This window comes from Balaenoptera acutorostrata, chromosome 15 (genome assembly GCF_949987535.1).
Source record: "Balaenoptera acutorostrata chromosome 15, mBalAcu1.1, whole genome shotgun sequence".
In the NCBI taxonomy this organism is placed as follows: Eukaryota; Metazoa; Chordata; class Mammalia; order Artiodactyla; family Balaenopteridae; genus Balaenoptera; species Balaenoptera acutorostrata.
The window spans coordinates 88,969,625-88,987,714 of record NC_080078.1 but is presented as its reverse complement, the minus strand read 5'-3'; the positions used below and the strand labels follow the sequence as shown (position 1 = coordinate 88,987,714).

At 43.7% G+C, this 18,090-nt stretch overlaps 1 protein-coding gene across 1 annotated transcript; it reads left to right on the top strand.

The window, feature by feature from the left end:
- Window positions 1–18,056, top strand: TCFL5 (transcription factor like 5). Its single transcript, XM_007198651.3, is given in 7 exon segments — window positions 1–722; window positions 1,689–1,875; window positions 2,161–2,323; window positions 3,830–4,076; window positions 5,948–6,089; window positions 17,317–17,405; window positions 17,407–18,056. Coding segments are annotated over 7 exon segments (1,509 nt in total). The 5' UTR covers window positions 1–72; the 3' UTR covers window positions 17,438–18,056.
- The last annotated feature ends 34 nt before the right edge of the window (window positions 18,057–18,090 follow it).

Below are 18,090 nucleotides of genomic sequence, written 5' to 3'. Positions count from 1 at the left end.
TCCGCGCTCCCGCCCGCCCGGCCGGCCTGGCCCTGCCGGCCCGCCCACGCGCCCCACGCCGTTGGCGCCGGCATGTCGGGCCCCGGGCAGCGGGAGCCGCCGCAGGCGGGCGGGCCGGCGGGCCCCGAGGGCGCGGACGCGGCGCCGGGCGAGGCGGGGCTGAGCGTCGCGACCACCGACCTGAGCCTCGTGGAGATGACCGAGGTCGAGTACACGCAGCTGCAGCAAATCCTCTACTCGCACATGGAGGCGGTGACGGCCGACGGCGAGCTCGAGACGCGCCTCAACTCGGCCTTCCTGGCGGCGGCGGCGCCGGGCGCGGCGGCGGGCGGCTTCGCGGCGGCGGGGGGCGCGGCGGCGGCGGGCGCGCAGCCCGTGTACCCGGTGCTGTGCCCGCCTGCGCTGGCCGATGGCGGCTTCGCGGGCGCCAACCAGTGCCTGGGCCACATCGACTTCCAGGAGCTGCGCATGATGCTGCTGAGCGAGGCGGGCGCGCCCCCCGCCGCCGAGAAGACGCCGGGCGCAGACGGCCCGGGCTCCGGCGCACCCCGGCCCAAGGCGCCCGACGGCGCCGGCAAGGAGAACGTGGAGGGCGCTCCCGAGGCGCGGGCCAAATCGGCAGTGCGCGTCCGCCTGGAGGACCGCTTCAACAGCATCCCCGCCGAGCCCCCGCCAGCCCCGCGCGGCGCGGATCCCCCCGAGACCGGCATGGCGCTCAACAAGTGGGTGCATCCCCCAGGGAGCGGGCCCGGCTGGGTCAGGGTGTAGCCCAGGGTCCTCTGCAGAGACCACCAGCCTGGGTTCGGGTGTAACTAGGGTCCTCTGCAGAGAGGCACCAGCCTGGGTCCGGGTGTAAACCAGGGTCCTGTGCAGAGGCCAGCGGCCTCACTGCAGCTTGCATCTTAACAGGGAGCAGACCTCAGTGGGTCTGGAGACTGAGCTGAAAGTTTGTGTGCTCTGCGCAAGCATAGCAAGCAGATGTTAAGTACACACCCTGCAGCATTACCTTTGTGGTGTGCACTCTGCGTCTGCATGTGGAAGAGAGATGAGATAAGTGCACACGTGTTCTTGAGGAACAAAGGTTTTGCCCCCAAATCACCCACCTAAATGTCAGGAGAGACCTCTGCTTCTCCCTCTGTTGACTCAGGTTGAGGCTGACCTCTCCTTGCACAGATGCATCCCCTGGGAGGAAAGACGTCATGTTGTGAGGCTTTGAGTGTAAAATGCAGCTTCATCCTTCAGCCAGACTGCCAGCCCATAAGTGATCTCGCAGCAACAACTCTCGGAGAGGAGTAGCCTGTCTGCTAGGGTGTCTCCTCAGCTTTCTGTCTGTCCCCACCCTGTAGTTTTCCCCATTTTGCCCATAGTCGTCAGATTTTGGAGGATGGCCAAAAAAACAGAGATTGGTGTCAGAAGTGTGATGGGAAGGGAGGTGTAACTAAAAGATGACACACAGCCACACCTTCCAGTGTGAGGAAGAAAGTTTGAACTTGTCCCCTACAACACTAGCTGATAATTGTTTTGTAGAGATTTCCATGATGGGGGGCATTCATGGTAACAGATTCGAGTTCCTATCTAGAAAATCAAATGTTAACCATTAGAGTGTGATAGTTAGTGATTGTGGTGTTTCAGGAAACTTACCTGCCACATACTCTTCATGTGTTTCTGGGTTTCTTTTGTCTTGGCAGTTTGGTAACTCTTATTCGCCATCCATCTGAATTAATGAATGTTCCTCTTCATCAGCAACAAAACAAATGTACAACATTAGTGAAAAATAAAACTGCTGCAGCAACTACTGCTCTGCAATTTACATACCCTCTGTTTACTGCAAATAGTTGCTCTACTAGTGGAAATTCTAATCTTTCACAAACACAGGTAGGGAAAATGATTTGCGAAGCTTTGCTCTTTTGTATTAAATGGATAAATTGTATTTTAGTTAGGTCCCAAGGATTTTTTTTTTCTTTCATTGAGCTCAATAACTTTTTAAAATCGAGAGTATTTATGTGGTTCGGGGATATTTAAAAATCCTTAGTGCACCTAAACTTCTTCAAGTTCATGTGAATAGCTTTGACGTTACTTCTATTAAAGTGCATTTTATTTGTGCGTAGAAAGGAGATTGTCACCTGTTGATAAAGTTCCTGTTGCTTCATATTTTTCCAGAGTTCTAGTAACTCGTGTTCTGTACTTGAAGCTACCAAGCATCAGGATATTGGATTGCCGAGAGCATTTTCTTTCTGTTATCAGCAAGAAATTGAATCCACTAAACAGACTTTGGGTAGTAGAAACAAAGCTTTGCCTGAGCAAGTTTGGATTAAAGTAGGAGGTAAGCGATAAAACAGAAGCTGGCAGGTGCTTTCTCCTCCTGCCTGATGTCTTTGCCCCTTTTTTTTTTTGGCCATGGGTTGGGGAGGGGAGAGAGGTGGTTTATAAACAAATGAAACGATCTGGGAAGTCTGCTTGCATCTTAGGAATCCTTCCGTCCCTCTGCCCAGTCACCTCACTTTGAACATCCTTGCGAATTTTGAACATCACATTTATACTTGGCCTGGAGACGTTGAGTTTAGGGGCTGCTTTTTCTTAACAGTAACCTCCTTAAACAGAAAAATGATAGACTTAGGTACATTTTCGTTACCTTCAAGTTACTGACAGCACTTTTAGGGGTTTTTTTTTTTCTCTTATTTCATACTTCATGAGTGAGGCAGGAGTCTGAAATCCGCTCAGAGCTTTAGGGGACGATCTGCAGATGGGCAAAGGATTGAATTGGGAGCAAGAGGCCATAAGGTGATACAGAAAGTTTTAGAAATAAAGAAACTTCTGAAGGCAAACTTTGCTTACCCCTGACGTTAACCTTCAATCCGTTTTTCCTGGAAAACATTCTTTTTCGAGTTATCCAACAATAACACAGCTTACACTCAGCTTTTCAAGAGCTGATAAAGACAGGGTAGGGATGGAGCTCTCCTTCTTTCTCCCACGCCAGTGATTAATTTTCCCTTGTTCTTATGACATTGCTCGTGAAAGTATACGTTAACATTTATAAGGTATAAAGGTTAATATTAAAATAGTCCCTGTACTGACTACTCAGCTGAAGAACCAAAATATTACCAATACTTGTGAATTCCTCTCTATGTCTTTTGAAAAGTTATCACCATTCTGAAATTTGTGTTAGGTGATTCTTCCGCTGTAGAGGGTTTGGCTTTGTACGGTACCTCGGGAATGCACATCACCACAGGTACTAATTAGACGCCTGCTGTACTTTAATAGAAATTGGACATATTTCTGTAGCACAGGTCAAAGCTGTGATGTGATTACTCCTTTTGTTGGGGGAATCTCACTTGTAAGGTGAGGGCATGTCTAATCCTAAACCACTTAGGTTTTGTCCTCTTCTTAGCATTGCAGTTAGAATATCAATTGTCATATTAGAATAATTGCATATCAAGAAAATCTTTTGGAAAAAATGTTTCTAGGTTGTTTTTTTTTTCCCCATTCTGAATATCAGAAAAATCAAACAACTTCTTGGTTTTTTTATTCATAGATGACAGTTAAAAGGTCTGTTGATTTAAAAGGGGGACTTTTGACAAGCTGTATTGATTACATAATACCTGGGGTGTTTTAATTTAGTTTATGTTCAGCTTTATAGTTTGAAACCTAGGGCCTTGTGCCAACCGTTCCTATGGAATTTTGGAGTGCTTCCTGTTCAGTTCTGTGTGCTCCTTACCCATTCATGTTTATATCTTGGATCGAAAATACCAAAAAATATATTCAGCATTCACGAGGGTAAGTTTAGAAGAACAAAAAAATTAAAATACCACTTTTTCCTTCTTTTGCAAAGAAGAAGCGCTATGTAAACAAGCAATAAATAAGAAGAGTCGGAGTAGGATGCGTCAGTTGGACACAAGCATGGAACGAAGAGCCCTTGGAGAGCTCCAGAATGTGGGTGAAGCCCCCACGGCAGCGCAGGGCGCTTGGCAGTCGGTGGAGGCGTCCCAGGTCGCCCTCAGGGAGCAGACCCAGAGCGGGCCCCAGGGGGGCAGGTCCCAGCGCAGGGAGAGGCACAACCGCATGGAAAGAGATAGAAGGTAATGCGTGGAGTCGGTGGTATACAGTTGTCTTAGACGCCAAGCTGATGACAGTCAGTGGTGGTAACAGGCACCTTTTTGTAGAAAGCAGTGGTGTAGCCATTTCTGTGTTCAAGGGAGGGAAAGCTGGCAAGAGTCAATGGTCACCTTGATTTGCTAGGTGGATGGGGGTACCCAAGACCACCCCCAGGTTTGATGATTCATTAGGAGGACTCATGGCTTTGACCTATTTTGGACAAAGAACCCAGCAAAGTCAGCAGAGGCGCGTGGGGAGAGGTCTAGGGGCCCCAGGCGGCAGCTCCCCAGAACACTTCCCAGTGGAACCACTCAGGATGCCTGTCACCCCCCAGCACTGATGACATGTTCCCGGACGGCAAAGCTCCTTAGAGACTCGGGGCCCTGAATCCTACTGGGGGCAGGTCGTGGGGGGGGGGGGCATTCCTTACCTGGCATGCGGCCAAATCCCAGACGCCCAGAAGGAAAGCTGGTGTTTAGCATAAGCCAGTGACCAATGGTGGGGGGAACCCCCTCGAAATCTAAGTTCCCAGGTGCTGGCCAGGGCAGCCTTCCTGGGAGGGAGTCCGCCTGCACGCTGGGTTACTCAGTTTTGCTTGGTCCTTTTAAGGATATTGAAGAAGGAGGAAGTTACAGCTTATGTAAGCTGTTCTATCTGTGGATTTTATTTGTGCTGTTCTGTGTAGAAGCAAAAGATGGTTAATTTTTCTGTTGCAGCTGGGTACGGGATGATTCCCTAACATATAATTAATTAACTTAGTCATTTATTGAGTACTTTGTACCAGTTTCTGTTTTAGGCTCAGGAAATAGAGCATTGAGCAAGACAAATATTCATCTCTGAACCTACAGTGTTGAGCAGTGGAAATTTATTTATTTAAAGGGATATATTAAAGCTAGGCAGCTAGATACCTTTCCTAAGGATGTGTCTGCACACACACGCCAAGTGAAGGGCATCACTGAGCTCACCGTGAATTATAACGGGCATTGTTTATATTTATTTAATAAACATTTACTGAATACCTACCATCTGAAAAAAAGCCTTATACGTACTATGTGTTGACGGTAAAAGTTTTCATTCTTACTCTGCCATTTCCTAGTTTAACAACCTCCTACACATTCTTTACCTCTCCATCTGAGTCTCTCGTCTATAAAATGGGGATATTACCTACTGTGTAGATGGGACGCAAGAATTAAACAAGCTGAAATGCAGCGTCTGGCCCGGTGCCTGCACTTACAGAGCATCTAGTGAATTCCTGCTCTTGTTACCTTACAAAGTTTGCTCTAAAGTTCTGAGTGTACAGGTGGGGAAATAGAAACAAGGACTGTATTATCTGAATGTAATACGTAAAAGTTAAAAATGGTCTAAGGCTCCAGTTGTGATGTAAGTCATCCCTAAAAAGACCGGGTTTGGGGATATTAACAGGCTGGTAGTCTGTGGTCCTTTATGAACTGGGGCCCCTTGGAGAATCAAAGCTGTGAATCCTAGCTTCTGTGACTTCCTTGGCACCTGGAGGGCAGGTGAGTGAAAGAATGTCCTGCCCAGAAGAAACACACACACAATTTTGCTTCCAATTTCAGGGGGTTTGGGTCCATCCTTGGTCTAGAGACTTGGACCTGGTCCTTGCTCCTGGCCCAGGAGAAGTAAACGGGAAAGTTTCCAGGGAGCGCAACTGGGCTTAGTGGGCCGCTGAGGGGGGGCTGGCCGCTGTAGAGGGGAGCCCCGAGGTGGGGGGCTGCCCTTCGTACGCTCTCAGTGGCCAGGCCGCGAGCTGATTCTTCAAGACACACAGACACCTGCTTTATTCCTATGTTCTGCTTCAGCTTCTCTATGTGATTACTTTGGGTTTTGACTGTAGGCGCAGAATCCGCATTTGTTGTGATGAGTTGAATCTTTTAGTCCCGTTCTGCAACGCCGAGACCGATAAGGCAACGACTCTGCAGTGGACCACAGCGTTCCTGAAATATATTCAGGAAAGACATGGAGATTCTCTTAAAAAGGTTAGTATCTAGGCCAGGAGATTTCCAGAATCCTGTAAAGGTATCAGTGTTGTTTTTTATCCTTTTTCCTCTAAGGTGTCCCAAACTGTCCTTTGTTTCGTGGAACCAAATGTCAGATGCTGAGTCTGGTGTGAATAATGCCCCGCTCCTCACTTAGCAAGGTGCTAACTGCAGCCTGGATGTGTGGTCAGCCAGCAATTAGGCACCCGCCTGTGCAGTGGATTGTTTGGGGGCTTAAAGGGGTTTCAGAGACCTGCCTGTAGGATATGATTTTTTTTTTCCCCCCTCAGAAGATGTTGTGAAAGGGATAAAGCACAAATAGAAAAAAAAAGAGGCAATTAAATGTCAAATAAACAGTCTGGACTTCAAACACGTTCAGAAGGCAGAGAAGAGAAACGCTGCGGCCTGGGGGATCAGGGGCGACTTGGGGGCTCGGGCATCTCAGTTCCTTAGTACAGCCAGCTCGACCTTGACCCTGTCTGTTTGGGCCGAGGGGCCATTGATTCCCTGCAGGCCAGCTGGGCTCCCGGTGGGAGCGGATGCTGGTTGAGTGAGGGTCCCACCTGCCCCCTTCTTGGGGGTTCAGATGAGAGAACATCCCCTGCATTGGCTTCTGTGCTCTGCCTTGGGGGGACCTTGGGTCCAGGTACCGGCCTCAGAACTCGGGGGATCAGGGCGCGTGGGATGAGGCCTTAGCGAAGAGCACCCTGGCTTTGCTGCTGGCCCCGGCTGTCGTGTGGTCGCTGCCGTTGACAGCAGCACGAGCCTGATTAGAGAACCGAGCTGAGGTTGGCACTATAAACGTGGAACCTTTTTAAAAAGAACCTTCCGTATCTAGATCCTGAGGGAGCGGCTGGCCGAGCGCCCCACGCTGCCTGGAATGAGGCCCCTTGGGCTGAGTGTAAGAGTTTGTCTTCTCCGTTTCCCTTTTCTGTGCCCATGTGCATTTCCACCTTGTGTGTTTCGTAATTTCATCAAGTTCCTTATTTTCATTGTATATTTAATTGCCTTTTAAAGCAATACCTGTGTCAAGTTTGTGCTGCTTGGATCATTTATGGTTATTTATAATGTGGTTACTCTTTAACATTAGTTTTTAGTGATAGACTTGGTCTATTGTAATAAAATAAAGCTTTTATATTTTAAAAAATGATTTAGTGGTTGGCTCTGTGTACCTAATAGTGGTGAATTATTATTTATATGATTCATTCAAATATGATGAAGGTGTTTACAATAAAAAAACTTAACTGTCACTATCTATACTCAAAGATTAAATAGGTTTAAAAGCTTATGGACATTAATTTTTATGTGTATTAGGCTTTCTGAATATTTCTGAAATTTAGTTACATTGAATTTGTAGATCGTTTCTGGGTCGGATTACAAGACCCATCAAGAAACAGGCTGAAGTGATGTCAGTAGCAATTTGGGGGGGAATTAGAATGTAGGTAGCTTAAACCCTTGTGTCCTTCCTGTTTCCGTAGTGACTTTCCCCCTCTTACTTGCATGAACATTTTTGTTCTTAAAGATGTGATACACAAAAGTCTTCAGTGATTTTCCTAAATTATTTCAGTACACATCTCATCCCACAGGTCTGTTCCGACTGTAACCAGGCTTCTGTCCCAGACACTGGGGGCACCTTGAATAAGACAGAGACCCCGTGGGCTGGAGGGAAGCGGCTAACAGGTCGAGGGTGAATGGACCACCTCCATCCCGGTGTGGGGTCTGGTTGACATACTGCAAAGAGACTCCAGGAGGAGAGGTTGGGGGTGGGCAGGAGTGGAGACACAGACCCTGGTCAGAGGCCGCAGCCCCTGCTGAGACTGGCCAGGGCCCGCGGTGCTGGATGTAGGGCTGCTGGGCAGAGGAATTGGGGACCACGGTGGGGCGTCTGGCTGGAGCAGCTGGGCGGGCGGCGCTGTTTGCTGAGACGGGAAGACGTGTGGAGAAGCAGGATGGGGTGGGGCGGAATCCACGTTCTGTGTCCGACGGGCTAGGTTTTCAGTGCCCAGGAGGCATCAGGTGGAGAAGTTGAGAAGGTAAACGAGTCTGCAAGCAGGTGGTTCCCTTTGTTTTATTTTTCTAATGAGCACGGAGTTCACTGAACACCTGTCCTCCCCTCACCTAGTCTGAGCCATCAACATTTACCGTGTTTAACAACGCACATGCACAGCACAATTTCAGACAATGACAGATGTCATGACCCTTCACCTCTAAATATTTACGCCTGCGTCTCCCACGTAACGCCAGTGCCGTTTTCACACCTCACAAGGTCGATAGTCATTCTCTTATACCATCTACTACCCAGTCCGTATTCCCATGTCCCCCAGATGTTCTAAAGGTGACTTTTATGGCTGCGTTCTTTTCCAAACCAGCACCCAGCCATGCTTCTGCGTTGCATTCAGTGACGTTTTTCTGTCTCTAAGCTATAGCAGTCCTCCCTACCCCACAGTTTCTATTACGGCACTGAGATTTTGAAGAGATCGGGCCAGACAGGTGCTTGTAGAACGCTGGATTTAGATGATTCGTTGTATTTATTTATGGTAATTAAAAATTTTTATATAATTTTAAACTTGCAGAAAAATTCCAAGACGAGTGCTAAGAGCTCCTTGTGTGCCCACCCAGAACCCTCAGTTGTTCACATTTTGCCCCATTTGTTCTGTCTCACACAGTCTAAACCATTTGATGGTAAACTGTGGGCACCATACCCCTTGATACCCAAACACTTCACCCAAACACTTCAGTCTGTGATTTTAAAGAATATTACATTATCTTACATAACCAGAATACAATGGCCAAAATCAGGACACTTAACCTTGGTGTAATACTCTTATCTAATTCAAATTTTGCCTCTTGTCCCAATAACATCCTCTACACCATTTTCCCCGGTCCAGCACCAATCCAGGATCACTGGTGACACAGTTGTTGTGAGGTGACATTTTGGGGTCGTGACCTTGAACCCTAGCCAGGCTCTGGGGCTGTGGGGCAGTCTCTCTGTGCTTCCCTCTCCTCTGTCCTGTCACCATCACAGTCATTGGGCAGGACGGTGGCGCTGCCCCCCTGCTTTGTCTTCCCTCCTCCACCTGAAGTTGGGCTGGGGGCCGCCCCGCACCCACTTTTCCTTGCACACCAGCCCCAGTTATTAGGTGCAGCTGTACTGTTACTTCTCCCTTTCCTGTGCAGTAGGAACTCTGTCCTTTTAATTTTAAATTTATTTTATTGACGTATAGTTGATTTACAATGTTGTGTTAATTTCTGCTGTAGAGCCAAGTGACTCAGTTGTACATAAATATATATATATATATATATATATATATATATATATATATATATACACACACAGGTATATATCTACATACATTCTTTTTCATATTCTTTTCCATTATGGTTTATCACAGGATATTGAATATAGTTCCCCGTGCTATACAGGGAACTGTAACCTTGTATAGGGTTAGGACCTTGTTGTCTATCCATCCTATATATGGTAGTTTGCATCTGCTAATCCCAAGCTACCACTCCATCAATCCCCCACCCCCTTGGCAACCACCAGTCTGTTCTCTATGTCTGTGAGTCTGTTTCTGTTTTGTAGATAAGACTGTTCTTTTTAAGAACAGCATTTTATCTATTTCTCACATTTATTTATCACATTCTGATCAGTGAAGATGGCAGTTTTTAAAAACTTGTTGAGACTTCCATTGTGACTTCTTTTGTGATCAATTTTTAAAAATTCTGTGTTTATTTGGAAAGGACGTGCGTTCTCTGGCGAATTCTGTATGTTTATTAGGTTGAGGTTATGAATTGTGGTTCAGGCCTTTCCTGTCCTCTCGTGTCTGTCAGACCTGTTGTTCTGAGAGCCCCCGTGGCATCTCCCACCGCGACTGGCCTTGTCCCGTCTCTGTGGGGCTCAGCGTGGCTGAGTGTCGGGGGCACACCCTCCCACCTGGGCCCCGAGGTTTGTCACCCCTCTTGGTTTCATTAACCCTTTGCCTTTAATTCTCTCGTCTCTCTGTACAGATGACACCAGTTTTCTTCCTCTTCCTTACTTCCTGGTATAATTTATTGACATGTAATTGGAACGATCTTTCTTTTTCCTACTAAAAATAGTTTTTATTATTGGCCTTCTTCTATTTACAAATCTAATGTGAATATCCAACTTTGACTAGATGTCATCTCAAGGTGTCTGATGAGTTGTAAAAATCCCTTAAAACTCAGCTATTTCACTTAAGTTTCATTGAAATAGACGCTAATTGAGAGAGCAGAGTAACAATTACTAGCTTACCTTTGACGCAGTCAAGGGTGGGAGATGTTCACTTGTCTCCCTCTTTCACGGTCACCCCAAGTGCCCATGAACTGAGTCCCAGGGACCTTGTGAGAGTCTAGATTGAGCTACACCTTAACCCCACTGCTGGCAGAACTATTCAAAATAAAGACGGGTGCCCAGGGCTATCCTCCTCATTTTATGATGATTGTTTAGAAAATCTCTTGAAGTACTTTCTTACATCTGAGAGATGATTATTTTCTTCCTTCTGACTTCTATTTAGTTATTCTCAAAGGTAAATTCTACCTTCTCAAATATAGGCAAATATTTTGTAGTTGGGCTTTGGGTGTCAGAATATAGAAACCAATATATCAAACCATGGTTCATCTTACATTGCATTAAGACCCGTTGAAAATCTTTTAAATTTTGGGAAGGAAATTAGAATGTATTTATGTGCAGATATAGCTTCTGAGCATAGGCAGTTGTTGCAAATGGCAGATGGCCTCGGTTGGGATGCCACTTAGCGTGTGTACAGGTGGAGTGCTCCAGCCATTCCAGATGACTCAGAAGTCAGAGCAGTGGCAGCAGAGAGAGCGCTTATACTTCCCTTCCTGGACACAAATTAAATATAAACCTATTATAGTCCAGCAACAAGGAGACAGCACAATTCAAAAATGGGCAAAGGACTTGAATAGACATTTCTCCACAGAAGATAAGCAAATGGCCAATAAGCACATGAAAAGATGCTCAACATCACTAATGATCAGGGAAATGCAAATCAAGAGCACTTTAATGGATGTGAGATACCATTTCACACCCATTAGCTGTGGCTATTACAAAACAAAATAACAAGTGTTGGTGAGGATGTGGAGAAATTGCAACCCTTGGGATTGCTGGTGGGAATGTAAAATGGTGCAGCTGGTGGTTCCTCAAAAAGTTAAACGTAGAATTACCATATGATCCAAAAGAATAGAAATTACCCAAAAGAATAGAAAGCAGGGACTTAAACAGATATTTGTATACCAGTGTTCATAGCCGCATTATTCACAGTCACCGAAAGGTAGAAACAATCCAAGTGATGGAAACAGTCCAATCAACAGACGAATGGATAAGCAGAATGTCTGTAGAGCCAATGGATTACTATTCAGCCATGAAAAGGAATGAAGTTCTGACACATGCCTCACAATATGGATGGACCTCCAAAACAGGATGCTGACCGGGTAAAGGCAGACACAAAAAGACAAATACTGTATGATTCCACTTACATGAAGTACCTAGAGTCATCAGATTCATAAAGTCAAAAAGTAGAATGGCGGGTGCCAGAGACTAGGGGAGGCAGATGGAGGGAGGGTACATGTTTAACAGGGACAGAGTTTCAGTTTGGGGAGATGAGAAAGTGCCGGAAATAGATAGTGGTGATGTTTACACAACATTGTGACTGTACTTAAGCCACTGAATTGTACACTTACAAATGGTAAAAAATGGCAAATTTTATGTTATATATATTTTACCACAATAAAAATATATAAACTTAGACTTAATTGTGTAAGAATGCTATGCTTTAAAAAAAAAAAACTTACAGAAATGTATACATGCACAAAAACGGAGAGACTAAAACAATGAACTTCCGTGTCCAATAACTCAGCTTCAGGCATAACTTTGTTTCACCTATACATCCCCATCCTCCCACCGTCACTGAATTATTTTAAAGCATTTCCAGATGTCATATCATTTTCATTCACAAATGTATCTCTAAAAAGAAAAGGGCTGTTTAAAAGCACAACCACATCATCATCATCTTCCTTAATCTCCATCCCTGTCCAGATTTCTCTGCTTGGCTCACAACTATCTTTTTACTGTTGACTTACTTAAATCAGTATCCAAACACTGCATTGGGTTCATAGCTCTTAAATATCTTTTAATCTGTTATGGCTCCCCTTTCCTATTTTCCTTGCTGTTTTTTTATTGATGAGGCTGAATGTTACTGAACCAAATTTGGGTCCACTTGCCTGCGCACAGTAAAGCCAATTTGCTGACACCGATTGCGGTGAAAAGTGCAGCGTTTGTTGCAGGTGCCAAACAAGGAGTCTGGGCAGCTAATGCTCAAAAGACCTGAACTTCTTGTTTGGCACCTGCAATAAATGCTGCACTTTCTTTCACCACAACCCAGTGTCAGTAGATTGACCTTACTGTGCGTGGGTGAGTGGACCCAAATTCAGTTCAGTAACAATTTTTGGTGACCCAGATGGGATTTCCAGCCCATCTGGGGTGCCAAAAATTGTTACCGAACTGAACTTGGGTCTGCTTGCCCATGCACAGTATTACATGTCATGATTAGTTATACTCTGTGACAACTTCAGCAGAGAATTTTTTTCCATATAATGTTTTTTGTGTAATTTAATATACTAAATAATCTTCATTAGTTTAATATTTCTCTCTGAGATGCCTCAGGAGCCCTTTGGAAAACTCAAAGTCAGCTAGAGAAGGAAACTTACAACTTGTTGTCAAAAGCAGCTCAATATTCCAGGAAAACTTTGCTCTCTTAACAGAGAGAGAAAACCACTTCCAGTCTGCACCAGCTTACTTTTAATAGCAAAGTTCATTTACTTAATTAAATTCAATCTAATATGAGCCAATCTTGACCCCATGCAAAACTCTTTCCTTAAGATTCCTTTTCTACAAACCTTTCATCACTTTCTGTATCTATATTAGTTTGTCCCTTATTTTTTCCCCATCCAGAAACAACCAGCTCTGGAACAAAATTATTCTCCCTTTTTTCCCTTAACAAAGATATTTCCATTCTTTATACCTTCTCTCACTGACAATGTATATCCTACTTTCTTTACACTTACATTACATTACACTTACATTTACTGAAATGCTTCCCTTATTACTTTTAGTAGTTTAATTACATATGTATTACAATTTTTAACCCTTAAAAACTTTAATCTCTACTGAAAACCAAGAAGCAAGTAATTGAACTTTTCTTTATATCAACATGTTTTGATTGGCAAACTTACGAACACACCTCTAAAAACATACGTTTTCCTATAGCACAGTTTTTCTCTTTAATGTGGTACAAGACGTGTGTCTAATAAACCCAAACATCTTTAGTTGTTTTTCTCTCTCATAAGAAGACAGGAGGTGAATTTAGACTTGTCTAGTGATCAGTGTTAATGCTCAAAAATCTGAACTCCTTGTTTGGTGCCTGCAATAAACGTTGCACTATCCTTCACCACAACCTGGTGTCAGTAGAGTGTCTTTACTGTGTGTGGGTGAGTGGACCCGATTTGGTTTGGTGACAGTTTTTGTGACTGAGATGGATCTTGTTCAGCAGCTGCCTGAGCACCTTCGTCTCAGGGGCAGCCCCAAGACCTTGCTACCAACCAGCCATCCTTGGCCCACAGCGCTTTTGATTTTTGTGGTAAAAGAAACAAGGCACTCGCATTGGCAGGTTGAGATGTCTTTGGTAAGTAATGGAGCTCACGTGTGGTGACACCAGAGTATTCTTCCCTATCACATTGACTTCTATAGCAGAATATTGGTTGGGATTTTCCCTTTTGGACTAAGGCTTGGTAATTTGGCTTTTTTTAAAAAAAATAAATTTATTTATTTATTTTTGGCTGCATTGGGTCTTCGTTGCTGCATGTGGCTTTCTCTAGTTGTGGCGAGTGAGGGCTACTCTTCTTTGCAGTGCGCGAGCTTCTCATTGCAGCGGCTTCTCTTGTTGCGGAGTTCGGGCTCTAGGCGCGTGGGCTTCAGTAGTTGTGGCTCGAGGGCTCTAGAGCGCAGGCTCAGTAGTTGTGGCACATGGGCTTAGCTGCTCCGCGGCCTGTGGGATCTTCCCAGACCAGGGCTCGAACCCGTGTCCCTTGTATTGGCAGGCAGATTCTTAACCATTGCACCACCAGGGAAGCCTGGTCATTTGGCTTTGTCTCTGATGGGGCATTGGTTGGGAATTTCCCTTTTTGGGACTAGGGAACTTCGACCCTGAGAGACTGTTTTCCATTGCATTGGTTTGTTTGTTGGCTTGATATTTGACAACACCGGCCATGAATAATTAAGAAATGAGTGATCAGAGCTCTGTTCCGTCTTGTAGTCTAGGGTGTATTTTACCAAACTGGTATATGTTCAGCTATGCTCCTATAAAAAGAAAAATGTTTTTTCTAACACCACATGGCCACAACTTTCTTCAGACTCTGGAGAAAATTGGTTAAGATGAAACTCTTTTGAAATTCCAAACCTGGTTGTTTTTTGCCTATGCAGTTAGAGAAAGCTGGCTTAAATATTTTCTCAGAATTCTGACCCTCAGAGAACAAAAATATTACTAGGAGAAAGCTTGAAGCCATAACTCTTATCATGTCTTTGAAATGCAAACACAACCCACATTGCCTGAGACTTCAGCCTGGGTTAATTAGTAGAACTTCAAATCAAAAGGAAAAAAGGGGAAAGAGCCTTTTAAAACTCAAGTAGGTAAATTTAACTTGTTCCAACTGTTATAAAGTTTTACATTTGCTGGGTGAGTTGCCATGACACGTGAGGTCATGATTTCCTATCTTTTCATTTGCATTTTGTTTGTTATTAAAACAGGAACCCTCATTTGGGAACTTGAGGGAATTGTTGGACTTCACTCTTTGTTTTTGTCCTGCGGGAATTAGATTTTGTTTTGTGTGTGTGTGTGTGTGTGTGTGTGTGTGTGTGTTTGTGTGCATTTGTCTTGTGTGTAAGTGTGCTGGTATGGGAACTCAAGCTTATTTCCTGAATGCAGCCCCTTGGGGTGCATTCTCTAGAACTGGACCACTTTCAGTCACAAACAAATAAAGTGTAAAAAAATGATTTTCCTTTGTAACATGGCCTGGCCATAATACTCCATAGATTCAGGAAAGAAGTTGCCTGTTAATGGATCCTTAAATTATGCTACTATTATGCAGTTAGGGCTGTTTTACAATAGAGGGGGAAAATGGGATAAAATTTATAAACTAATAAGTTTTGTATTGAAATATAAGCTATGAGATCTCTGGATGGATGGATGGATGGACGTCTGTATATAATATTGTCGTAAGTGATAGAGATAAATGGGATAAAAGCTTTCAGGTGAGCTCTTTAGGAATAATCGTGTATTAGTTTTTCCAGATTTTTGGTAACTTGAAACTTTAGTTTTGCTAAATTAAGTTATATGATGGAAATTCATTAAAGGTCTAAGTCATTTTTCATTAAGATAAAATACTGGAACATTGATTGCTAGAGAAGTCCGAGTTTACCTTCTCTTGTCTTCTTATGAGAGAGAAAAAAACTAAAGATGTTTGGGCTTATTAGATACATGTCTTGTACCACATTAAAGAGAAAAATTGTATTATAGGAAAATGTATGCTTTTAGAGGTTATAGAATGTGTTCATAAGTTTGCCAATCAAAACATGCTGATATAAAGAACAGTTCAATTACTTGCTTCTTGGTTTTCAGTAGAGATTAAAGTTTTTAAGGATTAAAAATTGTAATACATATGTAATTAAGTTACTAAAAGTAATAAGGGAAGAATTTCAGTGTGTAAAGAAAGTGGGATAGGTGCTTCCCCAGCGGTCCAGTGGTTAAGACTCCGCACTTCCACTGCAGGGGGCAAGAGTTTGATCCCTGGTCAGGGAACTAAGATCCCGCATGTCATGTGGTGTAGCCAAAAAAGAATAGAAATATCTTTGTTAAGGGAAAAAAGGGAGAATATTTTGTCCCAGAGCTGGTTGTTTCTGGATAGAGAAAAAATAAGGGACAAACTAATATGGATACAGAAAGTGATGGGAGGTTTGTGGAAAAGGAACCTTAAGGAAAGAGTTTTGCATGGGGTCAAGATGGGCTCATATTAGATTGAATTTAATTAACTAAATGAACTTCGCTATTAAAAGTAAGCTGGTGCAAGACTGGATATGGTTTTCTGTCTCTGTTAAGAAAGCAAAGTTTTCCTGGAATATTGAGCTGCTTTTGACAACAGGTTGTAAGTTTCCCTCTCTAGCTGACTTTGAGTTTTCTGAAGGGCTCCTGAGGCATCTCAGAGAGAAATATTAAACTAATGAAGATTATTTAGTATATTAAATTACACGAAATTTCCATTATATGGAAAAAAATTCTCTGCTGAAGTTGTCACAGAGTATAACTAATCATGACATGTAATGCTGCACGTGGGCGAGCGGACCCAAGCTGGGTTCAGTAACGTGAATGCTGCGTCCTGCAGGACGTCCCACCTTCTGCATCTTGCAGACCCATGTCATTTGTTTCCTGGAGGCCGATGAGCTTTGGGTTGTCTGCTCGCACCTGCCTTCTCTTTTTGTGAGCTTGAGACTGACTCAACCATTAAAATTGAGGCCTTTTACAAAGTGTTTAGAGGCATAGTGGCATGAACTTGACCCACGGCCAGCAGGGTGCCGGGGAGTTAGCTCTTGGTCTGGCCCCGTTGCCACGCCTAACACTGAGCATTCAGTGGGGCGGGGGCGGGGGACAGCAAATGCCCGTGGCGGGAGGGGTGTGTCACGGTACAGAGTGTCTGTGTGGGGTGGTAGAAAGTTCTGGAAATGGATGGTGGTGATGGGTGCACAAGAGTGTGAACGTACTTAATGCCACTGAAGTGCAAACTTACAAATGGTTAAAATGGTAAAGTTTATGTCTGTGTTACCACAATGAAAATAACAAAAAAATATGTCTGCTTTTAAAAAAAATATCAGAAGGGTTTACAATATGGTCAGGCATTTTGAGAATCTATTGGAAAACTAAATAAAAATACATGTAAAGATAACTATTTGAAACAAATGTTTGAATCCTCATTTTTATCATCTGTATCCCCTTACAGGATGTGACATACGTTTGTGAGTGACACCTTAACTATATATTTTGAAGTAGTTTAGCTCTTAATTTCAACCTTTTGTGTTTTTGAAGATAGCAGTCTTCATGTCTGTGCATATGGTACATTAATGGTCATTTCTCAACTTTAGGAATTTGAGAGTGTATTTTGCGGTAAAACTGGCAGAAGGCTAAAGTTGACCAGACCAGACTCCTTGGTGACGGGTCCCACACAGGAGAGTACAGAGTAGCCCAGCTGTGGAGATCAAGTGACTGGATGTGAACACTGATGCCTGGGAAGTAAACGCCTGTTCCTTCGTGACCCATAAACATTTCCTAGGACCCTGGAACTCAGCTCTGATAGTCTAACTCTAAAGGGACCTGATTCAGCTGATGGGACTCCAGTGGGGACTTTGAAAGCACATTTTGTAAAACTATTTATCTAAAACAAAATGCTTACCCATTAATGTCCTCTTAGACCATTTGTGGATGAAGACATCTTGACAATTAGTAAGTAATTTTTCAATTATCTGTCTGATTCCATCATGTTTTCTTAACATGATAACTTAAAAAATTAACATCCTTTGTAATTTCTTTAGTCTTAGAAGGTACATTGCTTTTTACTTATTTTATTTACATTTTAAATATGCCCCCTTAGCAACCAGAACAAGTTAAATTGTTCTTAACTGTAAGTAGTTTGGACATTTTATTTCATTTGTTTATCGCTTCCCCTTGTAATGATTTCTAGCTGCATAGAACTGTATTGCAAAATGCAGTCCTATTTTAAACCTTTTTGCTAGAAATTTTCCAGAGATCTCCTTTAAAGGTACTTTTGTCCATAAATGAAATATTGTCACGGTAGATTGCTTCAATGCCCTCATTTTCATATTGACAGTCATTACTTTCTGTGTAATAAACTGTAGTGT